The following is a 16,967-nucleotide window of genomic DNA, read 5'->3' as shown; positions in this document are numbered from 1 at the left end:
AGCTGTATATAGAAAGTACAGAGGTCTATAAAAGGAATGAGGATCAAAGAGGAGAGTACATGAGAATCGATCAACAGCTAATAAAAGGGAACCCAAGAGTCTATTTAAAAGACGACAATTAGTAAAAGGGTAGACAAAGGAATGGTGGAACTAATTGGCACCCTCCCCCAAAAAATGCAGCCATGTCACAGCAAAGGATGAGGCAGTGGGAAGACTGGATTGGATAAAAATAGATAGAGGAGTTACCTCAAAGGTTGACAGTGCTCAAAGTAGGAAAGTCACCCAATCCAGATGGGATGCATTTTTCTAGATTACTAAAGAGTAAAAGTGGGAAGAGGGGCTCTGGCCACAATATTCCAATCCTCTTGAATAGGGGGGTGCAGGGGTGAAGCCAGAGGCCTGCCAGGTTGCAAATATTACTCCTCCAGTTTAAAAATGGGGAATGGGATAAACACAGTAACGACAGACCAGTCAGCTCAGCATCGGTGGGAGGGAACCTTTTTAGAGACAATAATCCAGGACAAAATTAGGTGGCACTGGAAAAGTATCAACTAGAGAAGGAGAAGGACTTAGCAGTCGATTTGTCTAGTGAAGAGTGTGTAGATAGCCTGGATCATGTTGAGATCAAAAAAGAGGTGTTAGGCGTCTTGAAGAATATTAAGGTGGATAAGTCCCCAGGGCCAGATGGGATCTACCCCAAAGTACTGAGGGAGGCAAGGGGAGAGATTGCTGGGGCCTTGACAGAAATCTTTGTATCCTCACTGGCTACGGGTGAGGTCCCAGAGGACTGGAGAATGGCCAATGTTGTTCCATTGTTTAAGAAGGGTAGCAGGGATAATCCAGGAAATTACAGGCCGATGAGCCTTACGTCAGTGGTAGGCAAATTATTGGAGAAGATTCTTCGTGACAGGATTTACTACCATTTGGAAGCAAATGGGCGTATTAGTGAGAGGCAGCATGGTTTTGTGAAGGGGAGGTCATGTCTCACTAACTTGATCGAGTTTTTCGAGGAAGTGACAAAGATGATCGACGATGGAAGAGCAGTGGATGTTATATACATGGATTTCAGTAAGGCCTTTGACAAGGTCCCTCATGGCAGACTGGTACAGAAGGTAAAGTTGCACGGGATCAGAGGTGAGCTGGCAAGATGGATACAGAATTGGCTTGGTCATAGAAGACAGAGGGTAGCAGTGGAAGGGTGCTTTTCTGAATGGAGAACTGTGACTAGTGGTGTTCCGCAGGGATCAGTGCTGGGACCTTTGCTGTTTGTGGTATACATAAATGATTTGGAGGAAAATGTAACTGGGCTAATTAGTAAGTTTGCAGATGACACTAAGGTTGGAGGAGTTGCAGATAGTGAAGAGGATTGTCAAAGGATACACTGGGATATAGATCGGTTGGAGACTTGGGCGGAGAAACGGCAGATGGAGTTTAATCCGGGCAAATGCGAGGTAATGCATTTTGGAAGGTCTAATACAGGCAGGAATTATACAGTAAATGGCAGAACCCTTAAGTGCGTTGACTGGCAGAGGGATCTGGGTGTATTGGTCCACAGGTCACTGAAAGTGGCAACACAGGTGGATAAGGTAGTCAGGAAGGCATATGGCATGCTTGCCTTCATTGGCAGGGGTATCGAGTATAAAAGCTGGGAAGTCATGCTGCAGCTGTATAGAACCTTGGTTAGGCCACACTTGGAATATTGCGTGCAATTCTGGTCACCACATTACCAGAAGGATATGGAGGTGTTGGAGAGGGTGCAGAGGAGGTTTACTAGGATGCTGCCTGGTCTGGAGGTTATTAGCTATGAGGAGAGGTTAGAGAAACTCTGATTGTTCTCACTAGAGCGACGGAGATTGAGGGGCGACTTGATAGAAGTTTAAAAAATTATGAGTGGCATGGACAGAGTAGATAGTCAGAAGCTTTTTTCCCAGGGTGGAAGAATGAATTACTAGGGGACATAGATTTAAGGTGAGGGGAGAAAACTATAGAGGAGATGTGCGGGGCAAGTTTTTTTATGCAGAGGGTAGTGAGTGTCTGGAATTCGCTGCCAGAGGAGGTGGTGGAAGCAGGTACGATAGTGATGTTTAAGGGGCAGCTTGACAAATACATGAATAGGATGGAAATAGAGGGATACGGACCCCGGAAGTGCAAAAGGTTTTAGTTGACGGGCAATATGATCGGCGCAGGCTTGGAGGGCCGAAGGGCCTGTTCCTGTGCTATACTTTTCTTTGTTCTAATAAACGATAGGCAGCATGAATTTTCAAAGTGGCAGCATTGAGGAAAAATAGTTTAGAATATTAGTATATTCTATCAGACTGGCCCAGGTATACTGACTCCTGGTGAATTAGGATCACTGCCTTTTTTTGATACATATTATAACACAGACAGGACATAATTTCAAAATTTGAGGATGACACAATCAGGAATGTAATAAACAATGAGGAGGATAGTAAAAGACTTCAGGAGGCCATAAACATACTGGTGAAATGGGCAGATACTTGGCAGATTAATTTCAGCAAAGAAGAATGAGGAATATGAACTAAATGATACAATTTTAAAGGGAGTGCAGGAATAGAGAAACTTGAGGGATGCAAGAACACAGATCTTACCTGTGGCAGGGAAAACTAAAAGCTGTTAAAATATATGCTAAAGATATGCGTTTTGTTATCAATAGGGTAGCAAAGTACAAAAGCAAGGAAATTGTTAAACCTTTAGAAAACATTGGTTGTGCTCTAGGTGGAGTTGTGTGTCCAATTCTGGACACCGTACTGTGGGAAGGATGCCAAGGCCTTGGAGAGAGTGCAGAGGAAATTTTATGGAATATTATCACGGATGAAAGACTTAAGTTATGTGGAGAGGCTAGAGAAGCTGCTTTAAAAGCAGAGAAAGTTAAGAGATTTGGTAGAGGTGTTTAAAAATCATGAATGATTTTAATATGCGAAAATAGGGAGAAACTGCCTCCAGTGGCAGAAGACTCAGTACCAGAGGATACAGATTTAAGATTATTGACAAAAGGACCAGAGCTAACATGAGGAAACTTTGTTTTATGTCGAGTTGTTGTGGTCTGGCTAAGTATTTGATGGAGACCAATTTACAGAGATGTGATGATAGGGATTGACTGGATAGCACTGGCACAATGATGGCCTCCTGTGCTGTATCATTCTATTAATACAGAAGTTGAAAGAGATTGCAATGAGTTTTTGTTTTCAATGTGACTTCTGACTTTGCTTTTACAGTGCCTGATATAAATAAATTTATGGATTGTATATAATGATGGCTGTAAATATTTCTTTGAAAACAGATCAACATGGAAATACTCAACACTACAAGTACATACAGTGTTGAGTCCCAATGAATGCAGCTCCAGCATTGTTTGAGGCCTGTCTTCTGCTTCTCTGTAGTCGATGTACCTCCAGGTCTGTCTGCCCTCAACATTAGACAGTCTCCAGCGGGTCAGGTCTGTAGCTGGCTCGGTTTTATATGGACCACCTCTTCTGCGCAAACACCTGTGAACAGGGGAAATGCACATCATGTGGAGCTGACCCAACTCCAGTATTCATCCTGTCGGAGCCAAGAAACCACTGATGGCCACGTGCATTCTTACTTAATTTTTCCCTAATCCTCAATGCACACAGCTGGAAAAATAACATCTGCAAATTCCTTCCTGAAGATGTTCCATTCCGCTTTTTAAAAAAAACACCATCAGAGGCCTTTGAAACTACATTTTGTTAGGCCTTTTCCAATGTCTGAGTCAGTAAAAACAGCAAGTATCTGTGGGGTAAAGAATGTTCAGGATTCCATCCCCAAACTCTGCTAAACTGGCATATCTCAGCTGAAGATTAGTCAGATTCCTATAACTGTCCTCAGTGCCTTGGGTTAGAATCATAGGAAGTTTATGGCACAGAAAGAGGCCGCTTGGCCCATCATGTCTGTGCCAGCTGAAAAACTAGACACCCAGCCTAGTTCTACTTTCCAGCATTTGATCTGTAGCCCTGCAGGTTATGGCACTTCAGGTGCATATCCAGATACCTTCTTAAATGAATTAAGGGTTTCTGCCTCTACCATTCAGACTGAGTTCCAGAGCTGCTCTCCCCACCCTCCAACCCTCTGGGTGAAAAAATGTATCAACATCTCCCCTCTAATCTTTCTACCAATCACTTTAAATCTGTCTCCTGTCACTGACCTCTCTGGTAAAGTAAATAGGCCCTTCCCATCCACTCTATGCAGGCCCCTCACAATTTGATGCATCTAAATCAAATCTCCTTTCAGCTTCTTCTGTTCCAAGGAGAACAATCCCAGCCTATCCAATCTTTCCCCATGGCTGCAGTTTTCCAGTCCTGGCAACATCCTCCTAAATCTCCTCTTTACGCTTCTAATGCAAATATATCCTTTCTGTAATGAGGTGGTCAGAACTGCACACAGTACTCAAGTTGTGACCTATCTAATGTTTAATATAGTTCCAGCATAACCTTCCTGCTCTCTTATATTCTCTGCCTCAGCTAATAAATGAAAGGATTCCATTTGCCACCTTAAACACCCTTTCAACCTCTCCTGATACATTCAGGAATCTGTGGGCATTCATTCCAAGGTCTCTCATGTCCTCTACATTTCTCAGTAATCTCCCATTTATTTATTGTGTAATCCTTTGCCTTGTTTGACCTCCCCAAATGCATCACCTCACACTGGTTTGAACTCCATTTGCCACTTTTCTGCCCACCTGACCAGCCCATTGATATCTTCCTGCAGTCTACAGCAATTTTCCTTGCTATTTACTGCAGCGTGTTGGGTTTCTGCAGTGCACAGCAATCCTCCTCATTATCTACTGTGCCAGGTTGGGTAGTGGAATTCAATCAGCCTATGTTTCCACTTCTTAACGCTTGAAGTCACATCTGAGGACAAGAGCTTGTCAGTGAAAACTCCCATAGGAGAGACAGATCATTATGAAGAGAGATCCATAAACATAAGTAAATACAGAAGGTCAACAGGTGCCTGGCAGGGAGAGTGGGGAGAAAGGAGGGCAAGAGAAGCCACAGTTACCATCAACTAACTACTCTACCACTTGATTTATCTCAGACTCAACCTTGCTGTCTTGCACCTGGATCTTTACATCTCAGTTTAGATAAAGCTACATTCTCCAAAGCTTGAAGCACAGAGATCAACCACAGGTTGCAATGTGAACTGAGTGCAAAGTTGAGAATTTGGCAAGAGCGGGACTCCCTGGTAAGTAGAAGCTGAATAGAACAAGCTGAAATTTAGTTTAACATTTAGAATTTGTTAGAACTTTTTATAAACAGTAAGGAACTGTAAGTCAGTTAGCAGGTAATCAGTTGAATAGCGGGTAATTACCGCAAGCGGAGAGCTGACTGAACAGTTGTACCTTGGGTGTGCCTCAGTGTTTATGAAGGTGGAAGGTATATGCTCAAGCACAGATCGCAGCATCAACTGAATGCAGAATGAACAAGTGGAGAATTTGGTGAAGAGGGCGTTTGGAGATGCTCCATGTCCTGGTTTGTGTAAGCTTGAGGCAGTAAGGATTTAAAACTTTGTTCAGTGTTTTAGTACTTCGTGCAAATTAGTGTGTAAAAGAAAAATTAAAACATATTGAAAAGCAATTAGCTATAAATAAAAAGAAATACTAAGATGTCAGCAGTAAGGAGGAGTTTGTAGACAGCAAGACTGTCCAGGGCGAACGCATCAGCTGTAGATGTCTCCGCTTCAAATCTCTCCAGCTTGGAGTCATTGGGTTGCAGTGCAAGTTTGGAGACCCTCCAGCATAGAGACCGGGAGAAACGTCAGAACAGTTTGCTTCAGGTTTTGGCCACACCTCGCTAAGGTACAGGACCAGAAGAGGACTCAAGTGACCAATAATAGTGCAAAGGGAATCCAGGCGAGATAGAGAACAGGGATGTGCAGAAACTCAATCCTAACAATGTACTTGCAATGGAATGTTACAGGGACAGACAGAAAGCAGACCATGGCATCTTGGTGTCATAGAATTATTGTGGCACACAAGATTTGTCACTCTATTTTGCCATTAGTCGCTTCATTACTATTATTTTGCTTACATTAATTTGGGTGAATCCCTGTCCCTGATTCAATATTAGTTTCCTTGGGATTTCTGACATGCAGACAACCTCTTCGGTAAATAGTGATGCAAAGTAATTATTCAACTTGTCTACTATTTCCTTATTTTTATTGACAACATCATTGTTCAGTTTTCAAAAGGCCCATATTGCTTCTAACCGCCCTCTTTTCCCTAATACTGTAAAAATGTGTTGATTTGGAGAACGCTTGCAAGTTCCTTTTCATACTCCTTTCTGAAATGCTTACTCTGTTTTATCACACTCTGTTCTTTATGTATCTCCTATTTACAAGGATTTATGATTTTTTTCCTGCACATCTTTTCTTCTTTTATTTTTATATTGCCTCTTACCTCCTTCGCAGTCCAGTTTGGCAAGTAGAGCTGTTGTGTCCCAGGGGTATAAACTGATTGTCTTACATTAACTTCTTCTTTGAATTTCTCCCACTGATTATCTGTCCTTTTACCCATTAACAGTTTTGTCCAGTCTCTGTCTCATCGCATTGAAGTCAGCCTTACCAAAGTCTAAAATCTTAGCTGCTGTTTTGCTTTTCTTCCCCTTCAAGCGCGAATGTTGAACTCCATCCTATGATTAGTGTTCAAGCTACGTATGGTTGCTACCTAAACTTGGCTCATTACTCATACTAAATCTAATATGGCTTGCCGCTTGTTGGTACTCTGAACACACAAAACAATTTTCTCTTAAATCTATGCTGGCCTGACTTTATTAATCTAGCTTTATCCAATGTCTATTCATTTTCTCTTAGATTGTTTTTAAAAGTTTTTCCACCACCAATGAATGGTACAAAAACAGAAAATGCTGGAAAAACTCAGCAGGTCTAACAGCATCTATGGAGAGCAAAACAAAGTTAATGTTTTGAGTCCGTATGACTCTTCTTCAGAGCTAAAGAAAAGTAAAATATGATGAAATTCAAGGCTATGGGCCAAGTACTGGTAAGTGGGATTCGGTAGGTAGGTCAGGTGTTTCTCACGTGTCGGTGCAGACTCGATGGGCCGAAGGGCCTCTTCTGCACTGTGATTCTGAAATTTATACTGTTTAAAGGGGGTGGAGCAAGTGAAGCTGGATAGAAGGCCAGTGATAGGTGGGGGTAAAGGAGAGATTGCCAAAGATGTCATGAACAAAAAGACAAAGGGGTGTTAATGGTAGTGGCACTAGCTAAACGATGGTGGCATTAAGGTCAGAAAGCAGAACGTGATAACAGTAGGATAAGGGTAAGCACTCTGGAAAGTACGACATGAACAAGTGACAGATGGCCCTTGTTGTGGTGGGGATAAAACAATGAATGAAAATAAATAAGTCGATTAAAAAAAAATAAAATGAATATTGAAAAAAAGTGGATAAAAAGGAGTGAGGATGGAGGAGAAAGTTCATGGTCTGAAGACGTTGAACTCGATGCTAAATCCAGAAGGCTGTAAAGTGCCTAATCGGAAGGAGGTGCTGTTCCTCCAGTTTGCCTTGGGCTTCACTGGAACATTGCAGCAAGCCAAGGACGGACATGTGGGCACGAGGGCAGGGTGGTGTGTTGAAATGGCAAGTGACAGGAAGGTCTGGGTCATGCTTGCGGACAGACCGAAGGTGTTCCTGGTGGGAAGTCCTCACTTTACACCCCACCAGCCTCCGCATTCAAAAGATCATCCTCCGCCAACTCCAGCATGATGCCACCCCCTCCCCAGTCGGCATTCTGTAAGGACTATTCCCTCCAGGACACCCTGGTCCACTCCTCCAGGAGGGGACCCTATCATGGTTCTGGGAGGGAGGGGAAGGTGTTAGGGCAGAGGCACGGGCAATGGTTCAGACATGGATGCGGGCCCTGTCAACCACAGTGGGTGGGAGACCTCTGTGAAGGGAGACATGTCAGAAGCGCCATTTTGGAAAGTGGCATCATCAGAACAGAGGCGAAGGAACTGAGAGAATGGGATGGAGTCCTTACAGGAAGCGGGGTGTGAGGAGCTGTAGTCGAGGTAGCTGTGGAAGTCGGTGGGCTTGTAATTAATATTGGTGGACAGTCTATCACCAGAAATGGAGACCAAGGGGTCAAGGAAGGGAAGGGAAGTGTCGGAGGTGGACCATGTGAAAGTGATGGAGGGGTGGAAATTGGAAGCAAAATTGAAACATTTTTCCAAGTCCAGACGAGAGCATGAAGCGGCACCAAAACAAACAGTCATCAATGTACCAAAAGAAAGAGTTGTGGAAGGGGGCCTGAGTAGGACTGGAACAAGGAATGTTCCACATTCCCCATAAAGAGACAGGCATAACTGTCCATGCGGGTACCCACAGCTACACCTTATGGAGGAAGAGAGACAAGTTTAAGGAGAAATTGTTCAGCGAGAAAACAAGTTCAGCCAGACGGAGGAGAGTGGTGGTGGATGGGGACTGTTCGGTCTCTGTTCAAGGAAGAAGCGGACAGCCCTTGGACCATTCTGGTGGGAGATGCAGGTGTAGAGGGACATCCACAGTGAAGAGGTTAGGGCCAGGGAACAGGAAATTGTTGATGTGATGTAGGGCGTGAGAGGAATCGTGGATGTAGGTGGGAAGAGACTGGACAAGGGGGGAGAGAACGGAGTCAAGGTAGGAAGAAATGAGTTCCATGGGGCAGGAACAGGCTGACACAATCGGTCTACCGGGACAGTCCTGTTTGTGGATTTTGGGGAGGAGATAGAAGCAGGTTGTCAGGAGTTGGGAGACTGAGGTTGGAAGCTGTGGAGGGAAGATCTCCAAAGGAGATGAGGTCAATGACAGTCCTGGAAACAATGGCTTGATGTTCGGTGGTAGGGTCATGGTCCAGGGGGAGGTAGGAGGAAGTGTCAGAGTTGGCGCTCAGCCTCTGCAAGGTAGAGGTCAGTACACTAGACAACAACAGCATTCCTTAGCATCTGAAAGGAAGGGACAAGATTTCTTGTTAAGGCATCGGATGAGACAAAGAGTAAAATGAAACTGGGGACAAGGACAGCTTTGTGATAGGGTGAGTCAGCGCTGCTGGAGGGAGTGTGTTCAAATGGCTGCGCATGGCACTGAGTCTGGATCTCATGATGCAGTGAGAACAGCAGTACGAGGAGTGTTGCATATCCCGGAGATACCTGTAATCCTGGGTGGATTTGAAACGAGGGATGGAACTTCTGTTGGAATCCACATGGGGTAATTTGGAGACGGGGACAGTCACTAAGGAAGGAAATATGGCTATGAAAGTGAGTTTTGGTAAACACCTTGTCAAACACCAAGTGCAAACAGTATAAATTTCATCACATTTTTATTTCTCTTTTGCTCTGAAGAGGACTCATATGGACTTGAACCGTTAGCATCTGTGGAGAGAAAAACAGTTGTTAGACCTGCTGAGTTTTTCCAGTATTTTCTGTTTGTGTTTCAGATTTCCAGCACCCACAGTATTTTGCTTATACCAGTGAATGGTAAACTGACTGGATATAATTGGCAGCTTTATCCTTCTCTGTTTTTTGGAACAAAGATGTAACATTTGCAATCTTCCAGTCCTTTGGGCAGCACTCTTGTACCTAAGGATTGGAAGATTGTGACTATTGGATTGGAAATTGCAACAGCTCTATCCTTTCTTTACTTAGAAACTTTCTGAAATGAAGTTAGGAAACACTTCTACACAAAGGATGGTAGTGGTTTGGAACTCTCTTCTGCAGATGACAATCGATGCTTGTTAATGATTATTTAAAAATTTTGATGGCTTTTTGTCAAGCCAAATGTACCAAAGGAGATGAAACGATGGCACATATAGAGTTAGGTTACAGGTCAATCACTAGCTTATTTAATCACAGAACAGACTTGTGCCCTCCTCCTGTTTCTGTAACTTCGCAACATCTCCAAGATTAATATGAGACAGTCAGAAGCTGAACATGTCTGTTGATGGAATAGAAACAAAAATGATTAAGTGCAAAAGGAAGTATCGCCAAGTCTGGGTTTTAGATGGAGCGAAGGAAGGGGCCAGAGTCTGGAAGGTTTGGAAAAGGAGCCAGAGGATCGGAAGTCTCAAGGTCAAGAGGGGCGACGCGAAAGGGGTGGGAAGGGTGACAGTGGGGAGGGAAACAGAACCGCGGTGGGGCGGGGGGGGGTGGAGAGAAAGAGAGACGGTGGGGGGGGTGGAGGGAAAGAGACACGGGGGGGGTGGAGAGAAAGAGACACGGGGGGGTGGAGAGAAAGAGACGGGGGGGGCGGAGAGAAAGAGACACGGCGGGGGGTGTGGTGGAGAGAAAGAGACACTGGGGGGGGTGTGGTGGAGAGAAAGAGACACGGGGGGAGGTGGAGAGAAAGGGGGGGGTGTGGAGGGAAAGAGACACGGGGGGGTGGAGAGAAAGAGACACGGGGGGGGGCGGAGAGAAAGAGACATGGGGGGGGGCGGAGAGAAAGAGACACGGGGGGGGGGCGGAGAGAAAGAGACACGGGGGGGGGGGCGGAGAGAAAGAGACACGGGGGGGGGCGGAGAGAAAGAGACACGGGGGGGGGCGGAGAGAAAGGAGAGAAAGAGACACGGGGGGGGGGGCGGAGAGAAAGAGACACGGGGGGGGGGCGGAGAGAAAGAGACACGGGGGGGGGCGGAGAGAAAGAGACACGGGGGGGGGCGGAGAGAAAGAGACACGGGGGGGGGGCGGAGAGAAAGAGACACGGGGGGGGGCGGAGAGAAAGAGACACGGGGGGGGGGCGGAGAGAAAGAGACACGGGGGGGGGGCGGAGAGAAAGAGACACGGGGGGGGGCGGAGAGAAAGAGACACGGGGGGGGGGGTGGGAGAGAGAAAGAGACGCGGGGGGGGAGGTGGAGAGAAAGAGACACGGGGGGGTGGGGTGGAGAGAAAGAGACACGGGGGGGGTGGAGAGAAAGAGACACGGGGGGGGGGGGGGAGAGAAAGAGACACGGGGGAAGGGGGTGGGAGAGAAAGAGACACGGGGGGGGGTGGAGAGAAAGAGACACGGGGGGGGTGGAGAGAAAGAGACACGGGGGGGGTGGAGAGAAAGAGACACGGGGGGGGGGGGGTGGAGAGAAAGAGACACGGGGGGGGGGGGGTGGAGAGAGAAAGAGACACGGGGGGGGGTGGAGAGAAAGAGACACGGGGGGGGGTGGAGAGAAAGAGACACGGGGGGGGGTGGAGAGAAAGAGACACGGGGGGGTGGAGAGAAAGAGACACGGGGAGGGGGGGGTGTGGTGGAGAGAAAGAGACACGGGGGGGGGGATGTGGTGGACAGAAAGAGACACTGGGGGGGGTGTGGTGGAGAGAAAGAGACACGGGGGGAGGTGGAGAGAAAGGGGGGGGGTGTGGAGGGAAAGAGACACGGGGGGGGGTGGGAGAGAAAGAGACACGGGGGGGGTGGAGAGAAAGAGACACGGGGGGCGGTGGAGAGAAAGAGACACGGGGGGGAGGTGGAGAGAAAGAGACACGGGGGGGGCGGAGAGAAAGAGACACGGGGGGGGGGTGGAGAGAGAAAGAGACGCGGGGGGGGGAGGTGGAGAGAAAGAGACGCGGGGGGGTGGGGTGGAGAGAAAGAGACACGGGGGGGGCGGAGAGAAAGAGACACGGGTGGGGGGGTGTGGTGGAGAGAAAGAGACACGGGGGGGTGGGGTGGAGAGAAAGAGACACGGGGGGGGCGGAGAGAAAGAGACACGGGGGAGGGGGTGTGGTGGAGAGAAAGAGACACGGGGAGGGGGGGGGGGTGGAGAGAAAGAGACACGGGGGGGGGGTGGAGAGAAAGAGACACGGGGGGGGGGTGGAGAGAAAGAGACACGGGGGGGGGGTGGAGAGAAAGAGACACGGGGGGGGTGGAGAGAAAGAGACACGGGGGGGGTGGAGAGAAAGAGACACGGGGGGGGTGGAGAGAAAGAGACACGGGGGGGGTGGAGAGAAAGAGACACGGGGGGGGGGTGGAGAGAAAGAGACACGGGGGGGGGGTGGAGAGAAAGAGACACGGGGGGGGGTGGAGAGAAAGAGACACGGGGGGGGGGGGGGTGTGGTGGAGAGAAAGAGACACGGGGGGGTGGAGAGAAAGAGACACGGGGGGGGGGGGTGTGGTGGAGAGAAAGAGACACTGGGGGGGGTGTGGTGGAGAGAAAGAGACACTGGGGGGGGTGTGGTGGAGAGAGAAAGAGACACGGGGGGGGGGGGGGGTGGAGAGAAAGAGACACGGGGGGGGGGGGGTGTGGTGGAGAGAAAGAGACACGGGGGGGGGGGGGGGGGTGTGGTGGAGAGAAAGAGACACTGGGGGGGGTGTGGTGGAGAGAGAAAGAGACACGGGGGGGGGGGGGGGTGGAGAGAAAGAGACACGGGGGGGGGGGTGGAGAGAAAGAGACACGGGGGGAGGTGGAGAGAAAGGGGGGGGGTGTGGAGGGAAAGAGACACGGGGGGGGGGTGGAGAGAAAGAGACACGGGGGGGCGGAGAGAAAGAGACACGGGGGGGGGTGGAGAGAAAGAGACACGGGGGGGGGGTGTGGTGGAGAGAAAGAGACACGGGGGGGGGGGTGGAGAGAGAAAGAGACACGGGGGGGGGAGGTGGAGAGAGAAAGAGACACGGGGGGGGGGTGGAGAGAGAAAGAGACACGGGGGGGGGAGGTGGAGAGAAAGAGACACGGGGGGGGTGGGGTGGAGAGAAAGAGACACGGGGGAGGGGGTGTGGTGGAGAGAAAGAGACACGGGGAGGGGGGGGGGGTGGAGAGAAAGAGACACGGGGGGGGGGTGGAGAGAAAGAGACACGGGGGGGTGGAGAGAAAGAGACACGGGGGGGGTGGAGAGAAAGAGACACGGGGGGGGGTGGAGAGGAAAGAGACACGGGGGGGGTGGAGAGAAAGAGACACGGGGGGGGGGGTGGAGAGAAAGAGACACGGGGGGGTGGAGAGAAAGAGACACGGGGGGGGGGGGTGTGGTGGAGAGAAAGAGACACGGGGGGGTGGAGAGAAAGAGACACGGGGGGGGGGGGGGTGTGGTGGAGAGAAAGAGACACTGGGGGGGGTGTGGTGGAGAGAGAAAGAGACACGGGGGGGGGGGGGGGGTGGAGAGAAAGAGACACGGGGGGGGGGGTGTGGTGGAGAGAAAGAGACACGGGGGGGTGGAGAGAAAGAGACACGGGGGGGGGGGGGGGGTGTGGTGGAGAGAAAGAGACACTGGGGGGGGTGTGGTGGAGAGAGAAAGAGACACGGGGGGGGGGGGTGGAGAGAAAGAGACACGGGGGGGGGGGGGTGGAGAGAAAGAGACACGGGGGGAGGTGGAGAGAAAGGGGGGGGGTGTGGAGGGAAAGAGACACGGGGGGGGGGTGGAGAGAAAGAGACACGGGGGGGCGGAGAGAAAGAGACACGGGGGGGGGGTGGAGAGAAAGAGACACGGGGGGGGGTGTGGTGGAGAGAAAGAGACACGGGGGGGGGGGTGGAGAGAGAAAGAGACACGGGGGGGGAGGTGGAGAGAGAAAGAGACACGGGGGGGGGGTGGAGAGAGAAAGAGACACGGGGGGGGGGTGGAGAGAGAAAGAGACACGGGTGGGGGGGTGTGGTGGAGAGAAAGAGACACGGGGGGGGGGTGTGGAGAGAGAAAGAGACACGGGGGGGGGTGGAGAGAGAAAGAGACACGGTGGGGGGGGGTGGAGAGAAAGAGACACGGGGGGGGGAGAGAAAGAGACACGGGGGGGTGGGGTGGAGAGAGAAAGAGACACGGGTGGGGGGGTGTGGTGGAGAGAAAGAGACACGGGGGGGGCGGAGAGAAAGAGACACGGGGGGGTGGGGTGGAGAGAGAAAGAGACACGGGTGGGGGGGGTGTGGTGGAGAGAAAGAGACACGGGGGGGGGGGTGTGGTGGAGAGAGAAAGAGACACGGGGGGGGGGGGGGTGGAGAGAAAGAGACACGGGGGGGGTGGAGAGAAAGAGACACGGGGGGGGGTGGAGAGAGAAAGAGACACGGGGGGGGGGTGTGGAGAGAGAAAGAGACACGGGGGGGGGTGGAGAGAGAAAGAGACACGGTGGGGGGGGGGTGGAGAGAAAGAGACACGGGGGGGGGTGTGGAGAGAGAAAGAGACACGGGGGGGGGTGGAGAGAGAAAGAGACACGGTGGGGGGGGGCGGAGAGAGAAAGAGACACGGGTGGGGGGGTGTGGTGGAGAGAAAGAGACACGGGGGGGGGGGGGGTGGAGAGAGAAAGAGACACGGGGGGGGGGTGTGGTGGAGAGAAAGAGACACGGGGGGGGGTGTGGTGGAGAGAGAAAGAGACACGGGGGGGGGGTGTGGTGGAGAGAGAAAGAGACACGGGGGGGGTGGAGAGAGAAAGAGACACGGGGGGGTGGGGGTGGAGAGAAAGAGACACGGGGGGGGGTGTGGTGGAGAGAGAAAGAGACACGGGGGGGGTGGAGAGAGAAAGAGACACGGGGGGGGGTGTGGTGGAGAGAAAGAGACACGGGGGGGGTGTGGTGGAGAGAGAAAGAGACACGGGGGGGGTGGAGAGAGAAAGAGACACGGGGGGGTGGGGGTGGAGAGAAAGAGACACGGGGTGGAGAGAGAAAGAGACACGGGGGGGGGGTGTGGAGAGAGAAAGAGACACGGGGGGGGGCGGAGAGAAAGAGACACGGGGGGGGGGGTGTGGTGGAGAGAAAGAGACACGGGGGGGGGGGTGTGGTGGAGAGAAAGAGACACGGGGGGGGGGTGTGGTGGAGAGAAAGAGACACGGGTGGGGGGGGTGTGGTGGAGAGAAAGAGACACGGGTGGGGGCGGAGAGAAAGAGACACGGGGGGGTGGGGTGGAGAGAGAAAGAGACACGGGTGGGGGGTGTGGAGAGAGAAAGAGACACGGGGGGGTGGGGTGGAGAGAGAAAGAGACACGGGTGGGGGGTGTGGTGGAGAGAAAGAGACACGGGGGGGGGGGTGGTGGAGAGAAAGAGACACGGGGGGGGGGTGTGGTGGAGAGAGAAAGAGACACGGGGGGGGGGGTGGAGAGAAAGAGACACGGGGGGGGGGGGTGGTGGAGAGAGAAAGAGACACGGGGGGGGGGGGTGGAGAGAAAGAGACACGGGGGGGGGGTGGAGAGAGAAAGAGACACGGTGGGGGGGGGGTGGAGAGAAAGAGACACGGGGGGGAGCGGAGAGAAAGAGACACGGGGGGGGGGTGGAGAGAGAAAGAGACACGGGGGGGGTGGAGAGAAAGAGACACGGGGGGGAGCGGAGAGAAAGAGACACGGGGGGGGGGGTGGAGAGAGAAAGAGACACGGGGGGGGGGGTGGAGAGAGAAAGAGACACGGGGGGGGGGTGGAGAGAGAAAGAGACACGGGGGGGGGGTGGAGAGAGAAAGAGACACGGTGGGGGGGGTGTGGTGGAGAGAAAGAGAGACGGGGGGGGGGGGGTGTGGAGAGAAAGAGAGACGGGGGGGGGGTGTGGAGAGAAAGAGAGACGGGGGGAGAGAGAAAGAGAAACGCGGGGGTGATGAAGGGGTCATGGTGCAGAAACCGATTCAGGATAAAGATAGAAAAACAGAATTTGGAACCGCCGGGAGTCCCCTCAGCGGTTGGCCGTTATTCGACAGGAGCATGGCACCGCCAGCCCTTCCCGGCACCCGCACGGGCCCTGTTCCCCACTTTTCCCCGGTCTTAGAAGCGGACTCACCCCCGCTCCAGAACCTCCATTCCACCTTCCGCTCCGCAACCTCGCGCCGATTGCGGTTAGTGCGGTCCCGCGCGAGGGTCAGCTGACCATGAGCCGATGAGGGCGACCATTCAGGTCGCCACACTATCGTGCGCCATACTCCGATCGGCCAATAAATGGAGAACGGGGCGGAGTTTACAGCCCGAAGGCGACCAATGAGAAGGAAGTAGGCTGTGTTCCCAGTCTCACGACAGCCAATCGGCGATTTGTTGTATGGCTTCGAGTAACCAATGATCAGTCGGCTATAGAGCTGGGAAGGCAGGATCTGAGGGAGCAGCTGTTGGATTGATGAATGGGCCTCTGGTTGTTGCTATGGCGGTGGTAGCGACCAAAATGCCTCGCGCCTGTGACAGGGCTCTATAGAAATTCAGGGTGACACAGGGAGCGCTCGGTAACGTTGCAGCCGCTCTGCCCTTTTCCACGTTTGCCAGCGCAGATAGAAAGAGAAAGTACGCAGGGGCATCTGTACTTGGAGAAACAGAGTTAATGGGCTGCATTTTACGTGACGCCATGGTCGAGGATTGCCAACCCTCCAGGATTGGCCTGGAGTCTTCAGGAATTGAAGATCAGTCTCCAGGACTGTTGTATGCAAACCTGGAGAAAAATCAGGACATTTTATTTCTGTTCTTTACTTTGAACATTTCCCTTTACCAGATAAAAATATTTAGGGGGTTGGGGGGAAGAAGGCTGTTTGGCTGATTGTCCAGCACCATCCAATTGGGTAATACATCTTTTTGCTTTCCATTTGATGTAGGAAGGCAGTACACCACATGGATGGATGTTCTGGCCGACGAATGGCCAGAGCATAGCGGAAAGTCATGTGACAAAACCTTCAGGAATACATTTAATCGCGTTTAGCACAGTACTGTGGCCCTGCTTCCCCGCTAAAATCCAGACGGCTGCACTGCACCAATATAGCCATGTTTATTTGTGCTACAACAGTATAATATTTCCAGAGTGGCAAGTTTGAAGATTGCTGAATTCTAAAATCCTCCTAAATGAGGACGAAGAAATTGATAAGGAAAAGAAAATAAGAGTAGATTAACAAGAGACAAAAGATTGCAAATATAGATAAGTTAATAGGAAGATATTAATGAAAGTAAACGTGGGCTCATTAGAGGTATACAGATAACATTATAATAGGGCATAAGGGAGAAGGTCTGTTATCATCATTGTGGGTCTTAGCTTCGGTTGTCCTTAGTTAGGATCGATATGATTGGTAAACTTTTAACTTTTATTAAGCATTCTTCT

General features: G+C 51.1%; 1 protein-coding gene across 2 annotated transcripts in view; it reads right to left on the bottom strand.

Annotated features, from left to right (window-relative positions):
• lss (lanosterol synthase (2,3-oxidosqualene-lanosterol cyclase)) overlaps positions 1-15,814 on the bottom strand; it is a 144,137-nt gene extending 128,323 nt beyond the window's left edge. For both annotated transcript variants that reach the window (XM_078551676.1, XM_078551677.1), the window contains exons 1-2: positions 15,678-15,814; positions 3,338-3,506 (exon numbers count right to left, since the gene is read on the bottom strand). In XM_078551676.1, the coding sequence (XP_078407802.1) occupies positions 3,338-3,506; positions 15,678-15,697 (189 nt within the window). In that variant the 5' untranslated portion in view covers positions 15,698-15,814. The remainder of the gene's footprint in view (positions 1-3,337; positions 3,507-15,677) is intronic.
• Positions 15,815-16,967: the final 1,153 nt, after the last annotated feature.

This window comes from Cetorhinus maximus, chromosome 11, assembly GCF_964194155.1.
Source record: "Cetorhinus maximus chromosome 11, sCetMax3.hap1.1, whole genome shotgun sequence".
Taxonomy (NCBI): domain Eukaryota; kingdom Metazoa; phylum Chordata; class Chondrichthyes; order Lamniformes; family Cetorhinidae; genus Cetorhinus; species Cetorhinus maximus.
This window is presented reverse-complemented; position numbering and strand designations above follow the sequence as displayed.